Source organism: Halichoerus grypus, chromosome 8 (assembly GCF_964656455.1).
Source record: "Halichoerus grypus chromosome 8, mHalGry1.hap1.1, whole genome shotgun sequence".
Lineage (NCBI taxonomy): Eukaryota > Metazoa > Chordata > Mammalia > Carnivora > Phocidae > Halichoerus > Halichoerus grypus.
In genome coordinates, this window is record NC_135719.1 from 104649774 (window position 1) to 104670648 (window position 20875).

Sequence of the window (20875 nt, forward strand, 5' to 3'; positions counted from 1 at the left end):
GTGTAGAAGAATTACACAGGTACTCATATGAGTAGGAAATGTCTACGTTAGTATCATCTTAACTATTAGGATTCATCTCTCAAGGCGGGATTCCAGGTCCCTCTCCTGCATAAAATGTAGCCTGATTATCTCAACTAGAAGTGATTTTTGAAGACCCTCCCTTCAAATCCAGACTCTGCCATTTACCTAGCCACTTAACCTGGGCAAGATACTTAACCACTCTGTGCCTATAAAAAATGGGACTATGAGGGGCGCCTGGGTGGCTCAGACGGTTAAGCGTCTGTCTTTAGCTCAGGTCACGATCCCGGGGTCCTGGGATCTAGCCCCACATCGGGCTCCCTGTGAGCAGGGAGCCTGCTTCTCCCTCTCCCTCTGCCTGCCACTCCCCCTGCTTGTATTCTGTCAAATAAAAAATAAAAAATCTTAAAAAAAAAAAAAAAAGGGACTATGAATAGTACCTAACCCCACTGGATTATTAGCTTTAAATAAGCTAATACTTGTAAAGTGCCTGGAACACAGATGGTCTAAAAGGTTTGATATTTATAATTATACTTCATTATGCCTTACACTGTTATAATAATAGTGTCTTGCATGTTGTTGGTACTCAATAATTACTTACTAAATGAGTTAATTTTCTTAGATTTTTCCTTAGTGCTGTGATCTAATACATATTAACTTAGAATTTAAAAAACAGTATTAAAAAAGAAGCTATATGTTTATAGATTATGGAAAAGACTTATCAAATTTAGAGAAGTTTAGCAACCTTGGCACCACATTTACAGATTACAAATTAGAGAACTGAAACTGTACAAACTCATGTTTGACAATTCCTCACGGCCACTGAGAATCATACAATGAATACAAAATAAAATTATCTGAAGGGAAAATACTGGCAATTTTGCTCTATCAGTTAATAGCATTAAAGGCTCTAAACAGTAATGTGGGTTCAGAAAGAAAATGCATAAAATGAATGTTTCAACATTTAAAATCTTTTGTGGGAATCACAGGAGGTAATGTGAGAAGCCTTACCTCATCTGATTTGAAGCTTTTACCCTGCATTCCATGTTTCCAGAAAGCCAACACACTATCTTGAAGGCATACTAAAAAAGATGAGAGAGAACTGAAACTAAAATAAAGCACAGAGTAATTCATTATACATTTTCCTTCACTGTTTTAAATAAATTCTAATGTAAATCTCTCCAAGTGCTTGGTGCAAAATTCCACTGTCTAGACCATCAGTTCCCAACATTTTTGTGGCTAAGCCATGCCTAAGCTCAAATAATTTATTGAGGCAGGGTCATGCAAGTTTTCAAAAATATATATAACAGGCATTCATTTAAACATGAGCTAACTTCTACTGAGCTGGATATCAACATATTAATTTCTCTTTCATATGCTATCTTTTGTCTTAGATGAATAAAAAAATAAAACATACATAATTGTTTTTTTGGATCAAAAACATGGTTATTTAAATACTGTCATATATTTACAAGTAGCTATTAAGGAAGCATCTTTTATTTATATTTACATTTCCCTACTACAAATTTTATTTTAAAACGTAAACCTGTCTTATAATCCAAAATGTACCCACACACTGAATATTTGATCTGTGAGCCTGTTCTTATTCGGAGGGGCTCCCAGTTACAGTTCTCACTGCTGTGGCCTTCAGCACCCCCACCCCCACCCACCTCAGGCCTCTGGAGTCCCCTGGGCCTTTGCCCTGGACTTGCAGGCCCCATTGTCCACACAATGGTTCACCACCAAGCTTGCTCACCTTCCTAATGGCTTTGGATTCAGGAGTGACCATGACCCCAAAGTGTGGCCACCACATGACATGCCACAGCCTCTCCTGCTCCCTACCCATCTCCCCTGTTCCCCTGGTGTGGCCTGAAGGTCTTGGAGGGAAACCTGTTCTTGTTGTGCCTTGTCCATCTCTTATCTTCTCCTTGGTTTCAAGCAACAGGCCTGGGCTCACTGAGGCACCTTATAGGGTAACTCAGAGGTTTAGAAATAGAGCAGGCAGGCCACACAACTGTGGGGGAGGAGAGCAGGCCCTTCCTGGCAGGGGGCTGCAGGTATTAAAGTGCAGTCAGTGAGGGGGAGAGCCCATTTGATTTTGGAGAGTTAGCCACATGCCCTACACAGTAAAGGTAAAGAGAGAAAGTGACTGAAGCATTTTGTTTCTTACTAGAATACGGACTCTGTAAAAAGTTAATGTAAGAATGTTCTGGGAATATAAGTTAGCTCAATAAAAATAAAAGTATTTTACAGTAACAAATCACATGTTTCACTAACTGTGACAAATAAGAAGACTCAGTTACTGGTTTTATTTTTAAAAGGTGATTTAAAGGGACTCTTTTTTTACCCAGGAGGATCCTTGTAATTATTTCCAAGTTCACTAGCAAGGAGAGATGGTAGCTTAAGAGGAACAAACTTCTGTGTAACAATTAAAATTCCCTAAAAAATGTGACACATGTGAAAAACTTTAGGTACCAGTATGTTTCAGTTAAAATGAAAAGGAACTAAAGATCTGTATGTCAGAATCCCTATTGAAAATATTAAATCTTGGAAACTGGTATGCAATATCCAGCACATAAAGGAGTAAAAGAAGAAACTAGTTTCAAAATCCCTTTTGTCTGGGCATCTACAGAACGTTTAGGTTTCCTGCTTCAATAAATTAAATTTTCCAATTGCAAGCAAATTACTTTTATGTAAAATGTTTACACAGAGGGATGAACGTACTTTGCGAAAGGGCAAAATTCCGGTTGAGAAACCATTAAAATATTTAATAGATAAAACAGAAACTTTCTAAATGAGAAACACATTTTTAAAAGAATATACATTTAATTATGAAATACATGTATTTTTTACGGCCCAAATAAAAATTGCCAACGTTGCTTTTAACTATTTTTGACTTATAGTAGAGTCATATCATGTATTGTTCAAAATGTTTCCAGTTATGGTATTTTTTTCATAAGTTCTATCACCCCTGGGAAAATATTTACTGACATATAACCATTGAGGATGCAAACAACAATAAAATATAATAATTTTTATCATAAAACCAATGAGTATTACACAGAGTAAAATACTCATTGGCAAGGAAGCAAATTAAAATGGCATATTAGTTTCCAAGTCCTATGGGAAACTAGTTATTTATCTATCTATCTATATTTATTTATTTAAAGATTTTATTTATTTATTTGACAGAAAGAGACACAGTGACACAAGCAGGGGGAGTGGGAGAGGGAGAAGCAGGTCTCCCGCTGTACAGTAGGGAGCCTGATTCAGGGCTCGATCCCAGGACTCTGGGATTATGAACTGAGCCAAAGGCAGACGCTTAACCACTGAGCCATCCAGGCGCCCCGGGAACTAGTTATTTATATATAAACGAACCTAAAAGCAATAACCATCAACACACCAACCAGAACTTTACATGGCAAAGAATTAAAGCATATCTAACACCATTAAACACATCACACAAATACCTTCATGATTTGGAAAAAAACTGGGAGTACATAATTCACTTCATGCAGCAAAAGGAACAATGAACAGAAATTTTAAAAATGATTTCAAGTTTTAACTACCCAGGAAACAACAACAGAAGATTTAGTAAGGTCTAGACCTGCACTGTCCAATATGATAAAAGCAACTGGCCACATGTGGCTATTAACATTACAATTACATTAAAATTTAAAAAATTAAAATGAAAATGTAGCACTAGCCATGTTTCAAGCACTTAACAGGTGTGGTTAATGACTGCTATATTTAAGAGCACACAGAACATTTCCACATCACTGAAACTTCTATGAGACAGTGCTGGTCTAGATAACCCTAAGTATGGAATAAACAAAAAATCAAGTATTCTAAACACATTATTAAAAAATAGAGGCTTAGGCAAAATAGGTGAAGGGGATTAAGAGGTACAAACTTCCAGTTATAAAACAAGTAAGTCACAGGGATGTAATGTACAATATAGGGAATACAGTCAACATTACTGTAGTAACTTCGTATGGTGACAGATGGTAATTAGGCTTATTGTGGGGATCATTTCATAATGTATAAAAATATCAAATGACTATGACGTGTATCTCAAACAGGATATTGTATGTCAATTATACTTAAATTAAAAAAAAAAGCAGACTTACCTACAGATTCAATGCGAAAATCAAAACTTAGCTCGGAGGCCAGTTTCTTACTTGATTTTAGTTTTCCTTGTAGATTTACAATTTTTACAAATTCTTAAAAAAAGAAAAAGCAAGTCAAAACTGGAAATGCAAATCTGCTAAAATAAATGGAACTTGATAAGTGGATTTTATATGGATATAGAACAAATATTCTTAATAAAGTTCAACTATTTATTATCATGATTCAAGTGTGCCCACTGAAAAACTGTCATTAATATGTGCAAAACTATCTGTTTTGTTAGATATAAAAGTGCCTTCTTTAGTAAATAAGGCAATTCCACTGCTATTTTTTTCTTTCCTTTTTTCTTTCTCTTTAGGATATATTGAACACCTACATTCTCATTTTTTAAAAAGCATGTTTCAAGGTGGCGACCTTAGTGCCAAGTACTTAGCAACTGGAGTTGATTTTTTCCATTACAAATTATATAACAAAAAAAACAAAAAACAAAACAAAACAAAAACAAACAAAAAAACCAAATTATATAACATATGATAAGTAATATTTGTAGTAATCCAAAACTTTAGTATATGAATAATATTGTATAGAGGTACACAGGGGCAACAAATAGTACTTCTGAAGGGTCATAATTTCTTTTTTTTTTTTTTAAGATTTTATTTATTTATTTTGACAGAGATAGAAAGACAGTGAGAGAGGGAACCCAAACGGGGGAGTGGGAGAGGGAGAAGCAGGCTCCCCACTGAGCAGAGTGCCCAGATGCAAGGCTCCATCCCAGGACCCTGGGTCATGACCTGAGCCGAAGGCAGGCGCCCAACGACTGAGCCACCCAGGTACCCCAAGGGTCATAATTTCTTGTAAGTAAATTCAGGGATGGTGAGTATACACAAATCTATTTTTATCTATTTGTTTTTAATTTAACCATCTTTAGCTCTGACTTGGAAGACACCTCTCTGCATTACTTTCTTATCTGTCTACCATGATTTGTGATTATAGGCCTATCTCTTCTGCCGCTTACTAAAACTGATTTATACTGTATAGTTGACAAGTCATTTTTAAAGTCTTATTCTGCTCCCTTAAAAAAAACCCCAAAGCTCAAGAAAGTCACCTTTCCATTTACCTTGAATAACTGGAAAATGGAGGGCCTAGCTAATCAAAGGTTTTTAACATTTTTTGATAAAATACATAAATCAACAAAATGAAAACTAAACACATTTTCCTTAGATGAGTCAGGTTTTTAGGGATTTCAGCATTAAAGGTTCAACATTATTATTATTATTTTTAAGATTTTATTTATTTATTTGACAGAGAGAGAGACAGCGAGAGAGAGGGAACACAAGCAGGGGGAGTGGGAGAGGGAGAAGCAGGCTTCCCGTTGAGCAGGGAGCCCAATGCGGGGCTCGATCCCAGGACCTGGAATCATGACCTGAGCCGAAGGCAGACGCTGAGCCACCCAGGTGCCCCAAAGGTTCAACATTATTAATATTAAATTCTGATTATTTCCTTAATCAGTACTGAACTTCCTACTTGTTTGGATAAAAAAGAATTTATCAAATTCACTTAAAGGTAACAGAATAACACTCCAATCTTACCAGTATTCAAAGAATCAAAAGTACTTAAAGAAAGGATGATGGGTGAATGAAACAATTTGGGTTTTGGTTTACTTATGATCTTTATGATTCTATAAGGCAAATCCACTAGGGAACTCTTTAGAGAATAGAAATTAGGACAAAAATACAGGCAAATTCAGTAGTAGAACAATTTTTAAAATTACCCTGAACACCTATAGGCAGGTCCAGTAATTTAAAAATACTGGAATGGATCAAACATAGCAATGGTTGCCAAGTTTCAAGTATAATTTTAAGTCTGGGTGAATTTCACCTTGCATGATTTACTGTATAAAAATAAGGTGGGTTTTAGGAACCAGACTTCTTTGAAAATTGAAATAATTCCTGTCATTGGAGTTTTTTCTGCTTCTCCACTGCTTATAGTACAACATACTCCTATCAATAACATCTCTCCCTGCATCAAAAGAATTATGAATAACAGATGAAGGTGTCAAATCTGTCTGTACATTAGACTCTCACTTCTACATGGTTCCAAAAGTTCATGTTACATGACAAAGTGACCATACTAGTATAACCTTCTATTTTTTCCATTAATTACAGTAAGGTAGGAAAAAACCTTTCAGTTTTGGGCGCCTGGGTGGCTCAGTTGTTAAGCGTCTGCCTTCGGCTCAGGTCATGATCCCAGGGTCCTGGGATTGAGTCCCGCATTGGGCTCCCTGCTCGGCAGGAAGCCTGCTTCTCCCTCTCCCACTCCCCCTGCTTGTGTTCCTGCTCTCGCTGTCTCTCTCTCTCTGTCAAATAAATAAATAAAATCTTTAAAAAAAAAACAAACAACTTTCAGTTTTATAAGAATTTTATACAGAATAGTTTTATACAAAATTTTACCCCAGGGTTATGGCAAGCTGTCCTAATATGTTTCCAAGTAGGTAAAAAAAAATAAAGAAAAAGTCAGAGAACAGTATTAACAAACAGATCAATTAATTACTATATCTGTAGCCAATTTAGGTTTTTCATCAATAAAAAAAGCTACTTTTAAGGTAGAAAAGGGAAATCTTGAATTATAGTTTAACAGAATTAATTCCACGAAAAGATGTTATATCAAGTAGTATACTCAAACTTTAAAATCATACTTACTATCTAAACACACTAAAACAGTATCTCTCTCCAACTGTGTTACGTGAATGGAATCTAACTGTTGGCTGCCTTGGAAGGGGAAAAAAAAAAACAGGGTTATTGTTACACAACATGCTTTAGAAACCAGAGCTTAGAAAAGAAACACAAATACTGAATTTTTTCTGTCATTTAAAACTAGTCTTTGAAATTTAACACAGAAATTGTATTTTGTAATTATGTTATATTTCAAAAAATGTATGTAGGTCAACTTAGAACAGACCTAAGTCCTAAGCATAACTAAATGAGCTGCGAAAAACTCAACTTTGCATTTAATTAATACCTCAACTAGTTATAGAAAGGTTACAAACTTAAAATGAAGCCAAGGGTAAATATGAGGAACAAAGTAAATGCATGCTATACAATGACTAGATTTTGCTGTGTATTTTACAGTAGCCAGTGGGAGGAGGGAAGCAAGATCAGTTAGGTGAATCACAGCATCTGAAATAAATATAAGCCAGTAATTCAGAAAAAGCAAAAAGATTAATGAAATTATGATCAGAGAGAAACCTTTCTGGTGTTGGTATATGTGTGTATATGTGTAAGTGGGACTTCCTTTATTAAGAGGCCACAGAGTAACATAATGGACAATACTGTCAACAACATCTTTCCAGGAAGCAACTTTCATAACTTTGCTGATATTCATGGGGCTGCTTTGCTAACAGGTGTGATGACATTTTTGTAAAACATTTTGGTAAAACAATTCATTTTAGGCACTCAGTTTGCCTGAATGGTCTAGCAAGCACTGAGCAGAGGGGAGGAGCAGAGGGAGAGGGAGAAGCAGACTCCCCGCTGAGCAAGGAGCCCGACGTGGGGCTGGATCCCAGGACCCTGAGATCATGACCTAAGCAGAAGGCAGCTGCTTAACCGACTGAGCCACTCAGGCGCCCCTAGAACAGTCATTTTTAATTACATCTCTTTGGGAAGCCCTCTCCCTTAGAAACTGCACATTTCAACATAAACACAACGTTTTATATATTACTTTGGGGTTTGTGGACCTTTCAAAAAGCCCATACAAAGTGAAGCATTTAGATCTACAGAACTGAGACCTCAGTCAACACTCCAACATACAGTTTTTCTCAGTAAATCTATATACATGCCTTTATTCAACAAATATTTATTGAGTGCTGATAATATGCTAGGCATCACGCTTGGAGATAAAGACATTGCAATAATAAGTTAAACTAAGACTGAAAGAGTCTTGGAATAGGAGTTCATTTTAACTGGTACAACTGTCGCCAACTCAAGGCCTGACCTCAACAATGAACACAGATGGGAGGCAAAAATGGAGAAGCCTAATAAGGACCACCTCTGCTTGAGGGTGATTTGAATGATAACCCTTAAGCAGAGTTCTGGCTTTCCTCAGAAAGTAATTTTGAGGGGCGCCTGGGTGGCTCAGTTGGTTAAGCATCCGCCTTCAGCTCAGGTCATGATACCAGGGTCCTTGGATTGAGCCCCACATCAGACTCCTTGTTCAACGGGAAGCTTGCTTCTCCCTCTCCTCCCCACTTGTGCTCTCTCTCGCTATCTCTATTGCTATCTCTCTCTCTCTCTCTCAAATAAACAAAATCTTTAAAAAAAAAAAAAAGAAAGTAATTTTGGGTCTGCCTTAATTTTAGCCTAGACAATGTTAAAAGTGGGTAGAATAGTACCCTCAGGCATTAAAAAACAAAGCAACAAAAAACCCCCACAAATTCAAAAGAGGACTAACTAAATGTCTACCCTTGAGCAATGCAACCTCTTAATATATCATACAGAAGAAAGTGGTTGCAAATACAGATAACTGTATGAAATATCTTGCTCTATACTACTATTATATACTAACCAGTAAAAAAAAAAATAAAAGTTGGGGCTGTCTGCCAAAAATGATCTTGGTTTTTAAATAAACTGATCTATAACTCTCCTTTTTAGCAGTAACTACATAATAGAAACATGTTTCTGTTTGGGCTGTTTATATTTCATGATAAAACAATGTCATTTGCATCTTTCTGTTAGCCATACAGAAGGTGGTGCTTCTAACTCAACTAAAAGCATTTAAACAATAAATTAGGAAGAAAGGTGGAGTATAGGTGGGGTTGGGAGGGTACAGAATACAATCTTATTTTACTGGAAATTATGACTTGGTCCATAAAGAGAGTGATCATAGACAATCCAGTGCATGCTGGAACTGGCTTGTACTGGGTTGTTAAATTTTCAGGAATTTTGTGAGCCACATGACATCAGGTTTGGTAGTTTGAAATATTCCCTTGGTTGGGAGTATTTATACCACAGAAACTGACAACTGCTACAAGTCAGGCTTCTCTGTACCCCAAGTGCCTGTTGTTAAACATTTATCAGAACATCACTGGTTCATATTGATTCTTATTCTGAAAGTGACATTGGTGTGGTTCTACATTAACTTCAATAGCTGGATGTATAAAGAGTTCTTACAATTTAGCCTATAAATGAGCAAAAGATATAGTAAGATATTTAATAAGAACAAGCATCAAACTTGATGCTTGTAACAAATTTCTTCACAAGGTAATAAGAAAATATAACAGTGGTAAGTAATGAAATAGTTCTGACTGAAGATTGCTTGACCTCATATGTAAAAAAAAAGACTTGATAAATATAGGGTTACAGATGATCAAATAATATACTAGCACAATAAACAGTAAAAGATCCCCTTCATCTCACTTATTATGTAGATTTTTAAAAATTTGTGGTTCATTTGTTCCAATTTTAAAGTTTAAGAATAAACTTCCCAACCTTTTCAGAGCTTTCAATGAGACACATATGATAAATCCTAGGCTAATGAACTATTTTTAAAAAGCGCAAGAGCTGTTTCCCAGTAAATGGTAAAGCTTGGAAGTCACACCTGAGAAGCTTCTAGGCAAGTCTGAAAAGCACTTGAACCTAATGATTCTAGGAAGTGTGGGGGTAAAAACTTATAGGAAAGAGGTAAATCTCTTTGCCTGAGAAGCTGATAAATTTGAAAAATGTCTTAGAAAATTTAATTATTTAGTAAGTTCAAAAATTAACTGATAACAACTAAGACCTTTGTATGTCAGGAATCATTAAAATTTTTCTTGGTAAAATAATTTGTATCAATTGCCTCAGGCATATAGAGATCATAAACAATATGTACATGTTCCTCTGGACTTACTTGGGAAACTATGTTGATTGACTCTTTGAACCAGGCCATGCTAATTGAGCTTATTCTGCTTCTTTTATATGCAAAAGCATCAATATTTTAACATAAGGTTAAAAACACTTACCTGCGCCAATTTCTGTAAACCATGAAGATGCAGAGTTCAAATTGATTGTCTCAAACTGAACAACCTGATTTGATTCGGTGCCCTTGCTAATAGCTACACAGACCATAGGATATTCCTGTTCTGGTATTACCAGCATTTCAAAAACATTCAAAGGACTTGGCAAAGGAAAATCAAAGTGCTGCAAAAAATAAACAACAGAAATATACTTTAGAAACAATCTCCCCATTCATACTGTTGAATAAAGCCAAAAGAAAGGCTTTCATTTTCTCCTTGATTGATCTACTTTTAAAAAATGACTACCTCTAAAATGATCATGATATGGTTGAGTTCTCTATAAAAATATGTTTTAGAGAATTGGCCAGATTCATCTTTATGGCTGTGATGCTTCTGTAAGTTTACTAACATAAGTTACAGAGGAAACCTTAACAAGAATACAAAAAGCCCTAAACCAAGTAAACACCCATAAATAACTGTAAATGTGCAGAGTAGCATAGTAGCATTGAGATCATATAATTTTAAGCATTTTATTTTTATTTTGGGGGGGGAGGGGCAGGCAGAGAGGGAGAGAGAATCTTATGCAGGCTCTATGTTCAGCGCGGTGCCCGACATGGGGCTTCATCTCAAGACCCTGAGATCATGACCTGAGCCAAAATCAAGAGTCTGATACTCAACCGAATGAGCCACCCAGGCACCCTGAGATCATATAATTTTAGCTTCAGTTATACACTAGGGTTTTCTAAAGAAGAAAACTATAAACAAAGTAATACATACCTTTATCAACATGAATTTCTGCATTGGCTCATACCACTGAAGTAAAACAATTCCAGACTGTAAAGCTCCACAGAGGTATTTATGTCCTGTGTAAGGGTTTCTGACTGGAAAGAAACAAAGCAAAACAGACACAACCAAAACACTGAACACCTTGATACGAAAACATAATTAGTTTAGTTCATTAAAAGCAACAACTGAGTTATGCTCATTTAAGAGCTAACTCACTTTCTTTATAAAGGCAGTGCTGATATATCGGAAAAACAATGAAATGTGGCTTGCCATTGATACCAAAATATGGATGGAAGAAACTATCTGAAGTGATTATTTAGCTGATAAAGAAAAATGATTGTTTCTATTCACGAGGATGATAAGAATAAGTAAAGAAAAATGATGTTTTTTCTTTTGGCTTTGTTACCCTTTCCTTTTCACTTTCTTATCTCAATTTTGAATTATATACAATTACTTCTAAACATCTTCAATAGACTAGGCTGTTAAACATAGGAACCTGCTACAAGGGACAATATTTTAAGCACTAAAACACCTAAAAACCTTCTACAAGGGACAGTATTTTAAGCACTAAAACACCTAGAATGAAACCTAAAGAGCTGTTTTTTAAGTAAACTAACTGAAACAGAAAGTCTAGGAAGCAACTGAAATCTATGATTTCATCTTTGGTATAGTAGTTTACTTAAGGCAAGATGAAAATAACTATTTTACATTTTACTAAAGATGTAACTTTCTTGACTCAAATCTACAAAAAAATCCTAATTGGTCTTTCCTTCTCCCCAGTTTGACTCCCATCAACAATTATATATATTGATTATAAGAGTAGTTATTTGCAAATAAGCTGTATCTTAATATATTTATGAGTTTTATCTTAAGATTGTAAGCTTCTAAGACCTTTCTTGAGTCACAGATCTTGGGAATCTGATTAACAGATATGGACCTGATTCTCCCTGGAAAAATGCTTATGAAATTTGTTTATAACTAAGAAACCATGTAGCATGAAGATCAATGAGTAAGCTTATTGCTTCAACAAATAAAATTAAACGGGAAGTTAAGAGCCCAGGATCTGAAGTCATGGACTGGGTCTGATCCCAGGTTCTGTTTCTTACTAGCAACATAACAAATATCATGGGGTTGATTGAGGGTTAAATGAGGTAAAATAATTATATAGTAAAAAATTTAACGTTGCTCCAAAAGAAGTCTGGCCTTTGTCCCCCCTTTTGGGAGGTAATCTCTAAGCCTCAGGAATGTCATGTTTGATAGGAGTGTCTTCTGTTTGCCTGGGGCCTTGGGTCACTGAATAGTCTAACAATATGATTTCAAGTGGGGGCTTGCAACACTGGACATTCTTAGGGGAAGGACAGTCATGACAAAAACCCAGCAATGTGATTTGGGATACAGGCTTTGGGTCATGCAGTATCAAATGACCTTCAGAGGGACTGGATATTGAGATCAGCCATGTGGACAATCAAGCCTCTGTGAGGGGAGCCCTAATAAAAACTCTGCGTACTGAGAGTATGCTCCCTGGATGGCACTGCTCCATGTGTATTGTCACACACCACTGCCAGAAAAGTAACACTGTCCATTACTCCACGGGGAGAGAACAGCAGAAGCTCTATGTTTGGTGCTATTCCCAGACTCTGCCCTATGCCCGTCTTCTCTTGGCTGATTTTAATTTCTATCCCTTCCCTGTAATAAATCGTAACTATGAGTATAACCACTTTCAGTGAGTTCTGAGTCTTCTAGAGAATTTTTTAACATGAGGGTGGTTTTGGAAACCCCCCAAACTTGCAATTGGTGTCAGAAGAGGGTGGTCTTGTGTGGACTGTTCCCTCTAACTTCATAGTTAGCTAAACTCCTATGATAATGTTCGTAAAGCACTAAGCTGTAATGGCTATATAAATGCAAATGTTAAATTAATGGTAATCTTAGCAGAGATACAGCCTCAGGGAGTATGGTTAAAAAACTCTAGGGACACTACGCTCTGAGAAAGCATTAGGACTGGTTATCTCCAACCATTTTTATGCCATGTCCTGCCACACACTCTTGTGCTTCAGTGGCCCCTTAACTACTTATTAAAAACAAATATAAAGCCTACCTTCCTTCCTATTTGATACTATAAGACTCTCCATAGTCTTAAAGAATTTTAAGAATGTTCAAACTTCTAATCATCCAGTTTGAGAAACAGCGTTTACTCACCTATGCAACATTTGTGGCAGCCTTTTGTGTCAGGAATCTTTGTTGTTAAAGCGAACTTTCTGAAACATAGGACAAGGTAAACGTACTCTACTGCAGTGGCTCCCAATGATTTGTGACCTGGCTACACCGAAGCCAGTCAAGGAGCTTTACAAAACCAGTCGTAAACTCTGACCCCCAAACTACCTGATTCTCTAGGACTGAGACAGGGCCTGGGAATCTATATTTATAAAACTTCTATAGGTGGTTCTCCTGGACAGTCAAGCTAAGGAAACACTGATCTTTTGAATTCTATATAAAGTGCACTTTAGTGTAAACTACCTTTCAGAATTAAAACAAAGGAAGTTTTTTAGTGGGCAAGGAAAACTGGTTATTTTAAAAATAGATATTAATGCCCCTCACTCCCAAAAGAATTAAAATATTTTGTACCTTGGTAGTATGCGGTCTGGAAACCTATGAGTTTGAATATGGGCAGCTAATCCTGGTTTTTTGGCTTGTTCAAACAAAGCTATAAGGTTATGAGAGTAGAGTTGAAAGGTTTTTCCTATAAAAGAAAAACATGATATTTTTATTAGAATCTTTCACAGCAGAAAAACAAGAATTTTCAAGCAAAAGAAAACATAATTACCTTCTAAAATAAAGGAGTCCAGAAATGTGCAAAGAGCCAAGTAAAATAGAAAAACATATGAAAAAACAAAAAACAAAAACCCAGTTAATACATTTTGAAAGATAACAGAGTTTTAAGAAAGTAGATAATTATGTTTCCTAATATAGGAATTAGGTATATTTTAATTAACAGGTGATCTGGGCAGAATATATATAAGCCTTAATGAAGCCAGCACAGAAAGAAAAAACGGTTAAACACTGTTGTACAGGGGACTGAGTTATAATGATGCACATGTGAATATTTTAGTATAACACAGGAAATTCTGTAAAACTGTATTATATTATCTTTCTGGGATAGACCCATTTATCAAGAATTTATCAAATTACCTTGGTTTAAAATTGTGAATGAAGTCTTAAATATAACAGATTAAAATACTAAGAAAAGCAAAGCAAACTAATATTATATGCCATAATACCAGGATAATGGGGCTACAATTTCCATATAATCAAAACCACAGGTGTGTTAAGCAGGGGGAGATAAGGGAAACATCTACTGATTCCTTATTATACACGCTATAGTACCATAACAACACAGAACAAGTATTTATCATTTTACTATTAGAAAACATAAATATACAGTTGACCCCTGAACATGAGTTTGAACTCTGTGGGTCTGCTTATATGTGAACTTTCTAAAAAATAAGTACAATACAACAGTACTGTTAATGTATTTTCTTTATGATTTTCTTAAATTCTTTTCTCTAGCTTACTTTATTGTAAGAATATAGTATATAAAACATTTAACATATAAAAATGTGGTAATCAACTGTTTATGTTATTGATAAGGCTTCCAGTCAACAGTAGGCTATTAGTACTTAAGTTTTTGGAGAGTCGTAAGTTATAGGGATTTTCAAGTGCTCTGGGAGTCAGCAACCCTAACCTCTGCATTATTCAAGGGTCAACTGTGTATGAAATAGTCTTATGATACAGTATTGAGTCTTATCCTCAACAAAATTCCCCGTATTTTCTTAGAATGAAAACATTCTGCCTAACACCATACCACACCCTACCTCTCTCCATTCCCCCCTATATTAGCTAGCAAGGCAGCTAAATACACATGTATATGTATGTGTGCACGTCCACACAAACGCAGACCCTCAGGCAGAATAAATGTCTTCGCCTATTGAGCTCTGCCACTTACCTGCATTCAGTTTTATGGGTCATATTAACTAGAATATGGAAATAACTAATTTATAGGCTAACTTTTCCCTGTTTTCCTATAGTTATTTTAAAAATATATAAAATGTATTCTGTGTGGTTTTTAAGCTTATATCCAAAGGCAGGAATGAGCAGTAAGAGAGTAAGAGGAAAGTGATTTTACATGTATGCAAATCAGAATTGTTAAACACAATTGGGTTTAAATTTATTTTTATAATAGCATATATTATTATTTTGGTAAACAAAAAAAAATTGGGGGACGCATAATTAAAATCAAAATGATTCAGTACTTTTTCAAGGACCCCAGCTCTTTAGAAGTCATTTATGCACAAATAATATGTTCTTTGTAAACACTGTCATCAGCTCATATATACAAATTTCTGAAGAATCTCTATTAGGCAATGGTTAGTAGAAGAGTTCAAGTTATACACACCCAGTTAAAATTATAAAAATGACATTTCTTAAATTAGGCCACAATTCATAATGATCCACCTATCAGTAAGGCTGTGTATCAGTACTGATGCTTTAAAGCATAAGTAGCGGAAAGGTACCAAAAAGCCTGACAGTACAGTAAATAAGAGCTGGGATATAACACTCACATATAGAGAAGAAATGAAAAAAATTTAAGAAATACTAAAATAATTAATTATTTTAAGCAGAGAGAGGGGTGAATGCTAATTTAATAGTTGATAGCATTAGGATTATTAAGAGACAGAGAGAGATAATTAACTATCTTCTACTCTACTATCAGAATGAAAGTAAGCAGCAAACCTCTAGGTAGTCACTTAAATCTAAAATGTAAGAAAATAGGTTTTGGTAGGTAAGAATCGGGGGAAAAAAAAAAAAAAAAGCCCAAAATACCACCTACCCTGCCTCCCAACAACAACCAAAAAGAAAAACACAAAACCACAATTAGAAGAGACTGCTCTGGAATGAACTTGTTTATAAGAGTTTAAAACATCAGTCTAAAATGGTTATACCATCTGGTCCATAACAACATGAATGCTGTCAGCAAACACCCGTGTAAGCCTTCACTGTGTAAGCTAAGTGCTCGAGATCATCTCATTTAATCCTCACCGCAGCCTCATAAGGCTGGTATTGTTTCCATCATCCTCATTTTACAGTTAAGGAAACTGAGGCTGAGAGAGGGTGACTTGTTCAAGATCACAGAAAAGAAGCAGCTATATCCTCTGATACTTTCCCTTCAACTGTTAATTCTCCATGGAAGGCCAATGGTGCTGGGATAGTTGACGGGGAAGGAGTCTGAGCAGAAGTGGACGGCCTCAGGTGACAATCACTGTGATAGTCCTCAGGTGTTTAGGTCCTGGGCAGGTTTGGGAAGTGCTACCTTCACCAAACACAGGTCCTTTCTCAAGGTTTCTTTCCATTCTAAGTTGGGAGAAAACATCTACAAGTCTCAAAGTTACTACACTATAGTTACCCAAAGTAACAAATAACATTTAAAAATACTGTATATTAAAATTACATTTCTCTTGTGTCAACTATACTTCAATTAAAAAATTGTGTATCTCTCCTTGTCTATGGTTTACTTTTCATATTAGTTTTGTTATATACATACCTGATAATGACATTAAAGTATTATTGATAACATAGAGCCAAGTACATTTCCGTGGAAATAACTATAAAGAAAAAAAGGTAATTAAAATTCTCCAATTTTCATTCCCTTATGCTTTAACTTCCAAATCCCAACAGTCTGAAATAGCATAAAAATAACTATTTTCTATCTTTTAGTAAATTACCAAAACTTTACAGGGAAAAAAATCCTGTAACATGAACATGAAAAGAGTACAATTTCACCTCCTTAAATATTTAAATCATAATAATTAAAACTGAGGCCCATAAAAATTTAAAATTAAAAGATTTCTTTTATTCAATATACTCAAACTAATTTCTTGAGTTAAAAGTCCTAAGTTACCTGTTCCATCGTTGCCTCATGTAGCTCATTGAGATTCAATGTGTAAATACCATCTTCAGTTCCAAAAATGATGTACTGATCTAAAATAGTTGAAATAAATCACCAGAATTTACTATAATTTTCTGAAATAATTCAATAAAATGTCTTTGTATTTTAATGGTTTTTTTTTTAAAAAGATTTTATTTATTTATTTAGAGAGTGCACGAGTGGGAAGAGGGGCAGATGGAGAGAAAGAATCTCCAGCAGACTTCACACTGAGCGCAGAGCCCAACGATGGGCTCGATCCCAAGACCCTGAGATCATGCCCTGAGCCAAAATCAAGAGTCGGACACTTAACAGACTGAACCACCCAGGTATCCCTTTAATGGTATTGAGAATTAGATAGCCACAGCCAAAGAAAAATTATTTTCTAAAATTCATGCCATCTTCTTTACCTCTTTCTCCAATTCTGATCTCATTTTTTAAAAGCAGATATATTCTCTGTTACTCATTCACTCTGGCTTTATCTCTCTCTCTCTTTTTTTTAAAGATTTTATTTATTTGTCAGAGAGATAGTGTGCACAAGTGGGGGGGAGGGCAGCAGGCAGAGAGAGAAGTAGGCTCCCCACTGAGCAAGGAGCCCAATGCTGGACTCAATCCCAGGAGGCTGGGATCATGACCTGAGCCTAAGGCAGCCACTTAACCAGCTGAGCCACCCAGGCGTCCCTTGGCTTTATCTTACTTAACTTATATAATCCTTCCTTTCAACATAACTATCATGTCTTAAAATTTTTCATTACAGCTATATATTTTTGCCAGATATCTCAAATACTCTTGGAAGAAGGAAACTATAAATTAAAAAGAAATTATAAATCATGACACACCAGAAGCGATAAGCACACATAGCGTCCAGATCTTGGTTCCTAAATACTACCTTCCACTAAAAAGAACCAGGGCTGCTTGGAAAAGACGGATTCCAATTCTGGGGCAAGGAAAGCGTAAGATGTGCCTAGAAATCCTGCTGTGCCAGAAAGTAACGAAGTGACCAAATGCTAAATAAAAGAACATAGGAACTCGCACTGCTCAAAAATTCTGGGACAATTTAAGTGCTAAAATTAATAATAGATCATATCTCACTGAATAAAAAATAATTCATAAGCTTAAACTAATACATGTACATAAATAAATGGGAAAGAAGGGAAATTGTCTGTAGATGTCAATGGATTGTCAATGGACTATCAATAAATGCTAAAACCAGTTGGTGAAAGTCTAATGAACAAGAGGATATTTAATATAGTCTCAATGTATTCCATACTACTTATTAATCACCTTAGGAAATTAAGTAATTACTAATTAATTACAAACAAAAAAAGTAACTTGACAGTGGAGAAAGCTAGTGAATACCACCTTAACCAGCTGATCAATGTTAGTATCACTGGTACTTGGACAAGCTCATAGAACGTGCCTTCTGATAGGATGCGCCGAGAAGAGCACAGTAACACTTCTTTCATACTCCCACCAAAACCACATTACCTAATCTCAGCATGAGGACTCATCAGACAAACCCAAATTAAGGGACATTCTACAAAATAAATAGCCTCAAAAATGTCAAGATCTAGAGAGATACAAAAAGGTTGAGGAACTGTTCCAGACCAGAGGAGATTAAAGAGATGCGGTAGCTAAATGAAACATGTGATTTTGAATTGGATATTGTTGGGTTGGGGAAAAAAGGAAGGGGGAGACAATAAAGAATATTATTGAAGCAATTAATAATTTCTATATGGATGGTGATGTCAGTTATACTTCAATTAAAAAAATAAATAAATATGGACTGTGGATTACATCAATGATAAATTTCCTGATCTTCACAATTGTACCATGGATATGTAAGAGACAATTCTTGTTCCTATAGGAAATACAAAATGAAGTATAAGGAAGCACTCTCAAGTAATTCAGAAAAAAATGCACATATAGGCAGATAATAGAAACAACTGATGATTCTGAGTATAAAGGAGTTTCTTGCATTATTTTTCTAACTTTTCTGTAAGTCTGAAATTATATCAAAAGTTACAAAGACAAAAAAAACCCATTTCCTTACTGATAAAAATATTTTTTTCTGTTATACTTCCTAATAGTAGCATTTAAAACAGATAATTATATGATTTGTCTTTATTACTGTGTTAAAGTGGAAACAAACATTTCCTGAACACCCTTTACTGCCTAACCTCTTTTTGCTAATTGCCAGACACTCAGGTAGGTAGGCTTTTTCCTTCCTTGCAACAAGGTGGGTATTAATAGTACTTATGTTAGGGGCACCTGGATGGCTCAGTCGGTTAAGGGTCTGCCTTCGATTCAAGTCACAATCTCAGGGTCCTGGGATGGAGCCCCACGTCCGGCTCCGTGCTCAGCCCAAGTCTGCTTAAGGATTCTCTCTCCCTCTCCACCTACCCCTCACCCCACTCGCTTTCTCTCTCTAAAATAAATAAATAAATCTTAAAAAAAAAAAAAAAAGAGTACTTATGTTATAAATGATCACACTGAGAACCAGAGGTTTTAAGTATCTTTCCAAAGTCATATAATAATGACAGAGCAGGAATTCAAACCCAGATCTATTTGATGCCAAATTTTTACCTCTATGTATTAGGCTTTCTCACTTTAAAAATATACAGTATAAATTTTTAAAAATAAAGTTTGTTATTTTGCTGTCATTTCAGATTTACAGAAAAGTTTTAAGAGTACAAAGAATTTCTGAATATCCTCCTTCACACAGATTCCACAAATATTAACATTTACTACTTTTGCTTTATCCTTTTTTCACCTTCCATATACACATTTTTTTGTTTTCCGAACTATTTAAGTTACAAACACAATGTCCCTTTATTCCTATTTCAGTGTGCATCTCTTAAAAAAAAAAAAAAAAAAAAAAAAAAAGAAAGGTCTTACATAACCATAGTACAATGATCAAAATCAGGAAATTAACATTGAAACAATACTATTATCTAATCTAACGATTTTACTGATTGAGATTATCAATTGTCCCAGTAGTGTCCTTTTATAGAAAAGAAAATCCCTAATCATGGTTGTAATCACTTGTGATGACTACTCAGTCTCCTCTAATCAGAACATTTCCTGTATACTCTAAATTCTAATACCTTACACCAAAACTCTATTTAGGTTGTTGCAGGTACCTGCCCTATTTAGTCTCTAAAGTCATATTTTTAAAGTAAACAACCTCAGTTCACTGACCATAAAGATACTTTCCCAGAACAAGTATTTTATTAGAGATGTACATAAAAGTTCAGAAATTTTACCTTTTGTATCAGGATGTATCCAGGATGTTGCACAATTAATTTTCAAAGGGCAGCCATCAAAAACTTTGGAAAAACATGCTCCCATCTTATTTATAAAGAAAGAAATATTGACTTATTTGATTAGATAATTTTATATAGTCTTAGAAAATAGCTAAGATTTTTACAAAATGCTAAACTGACTCTTATTGCATATGTTTATGGTCTCATTACAAAACAAAATTCCTATTTTGATATCATTTAACTCTTTCTCCTATTCTTCCCTTGTGTAATCCGCTATTTCAGGGCAAAAATATCAAATTTATCAAACATCTACATATATCAGTGATACATTTTAGGAATTTTAAGTCACCACTTATCTTTAGGACTAATATTTAAGAATGTGAAAGAGTGGATGATATTTCTGAGCAGTATCACAGTGATTATAATTGCAGTATAACTCTGTAATAGTGAAAAAGACAAAAAGACTAATAGTTACGTTACATATTAGACTTTTACTGAATAAGAAGGTATAATTTATAAAGCATCCCATTCATATGATTGGCTGAACCACCTTAAAGAGCCACAGAACAAGTATTAACATAAGCTTCCCTATTCCTTTTCATTGTGTATAGTTCAATATGAAAATGGCTTCAGGGGTAGAAAGGTATTTAATTCATATTATGAAGAGAACACAGTACTACTGATACCACATTAAAGTTAAATTGGCCTTTGAAG

The 20875-nt window shown here is 35.2% G+C and overlaps 1 protein-coding gene across 6 annotated transcripts in view; it reads right to left on the bottom strand.

Moving 5' to 3' along the window:
* MAP4K5 (mitogen-activated protein kinase kinase kinase kinase 5) overlaps window positions 1-20875 on the bottom strand; it is a 107893-nt gene that overhangs the window by 4236 nt on the left and 82782 nt on the right. For 4 of the 6 annotated variants that reach the window (XM_078053656.1, XM_078053654.1, XM_078053655.1 and 1 more), the window contains 11 exons: window positions 20162-20246; window positions 16872-16951; window positions 16515-16575; window positions 13541-13655; window positions 13115-13173; window positions 10910-11013; window positions 10139-10316; window positions 6846-6914; window positions 4149-4241; window positions 3489-3526; window positions 1030-1100 (listed from right to left, as the gene is read on the bottom strand). In XM_078053656.1, coding sequence (XP_077909782.1) covers window positions 1030-1100; window positions 3489-3526; window positions 4149-4241; window positions 6846-6914; window positions 10139-10316; window positions 10910-11013; window positions 13115-13173; window positions 13541-13655; window positions 16515-16575; window positions 16872-16951; window positions 20162-20246 — 953 coding nt within the window. The remainder of the gene's footprint in view (window positions 1-1029; window positions 1101-3488; window positions 3527-4148; window positions 4242-6845; window positions 6915-10138; window positions 10317-10909; window positions 11014-13114; window positions 13174-13540; window positions 13656-16514; window positions 16576-16871; window positions 16952-20161; window positions 20247-20875) is intronic. The other 2 variants (XM_078053659.1, XM_078053657.1) reach the window with 1 other exon arrangement.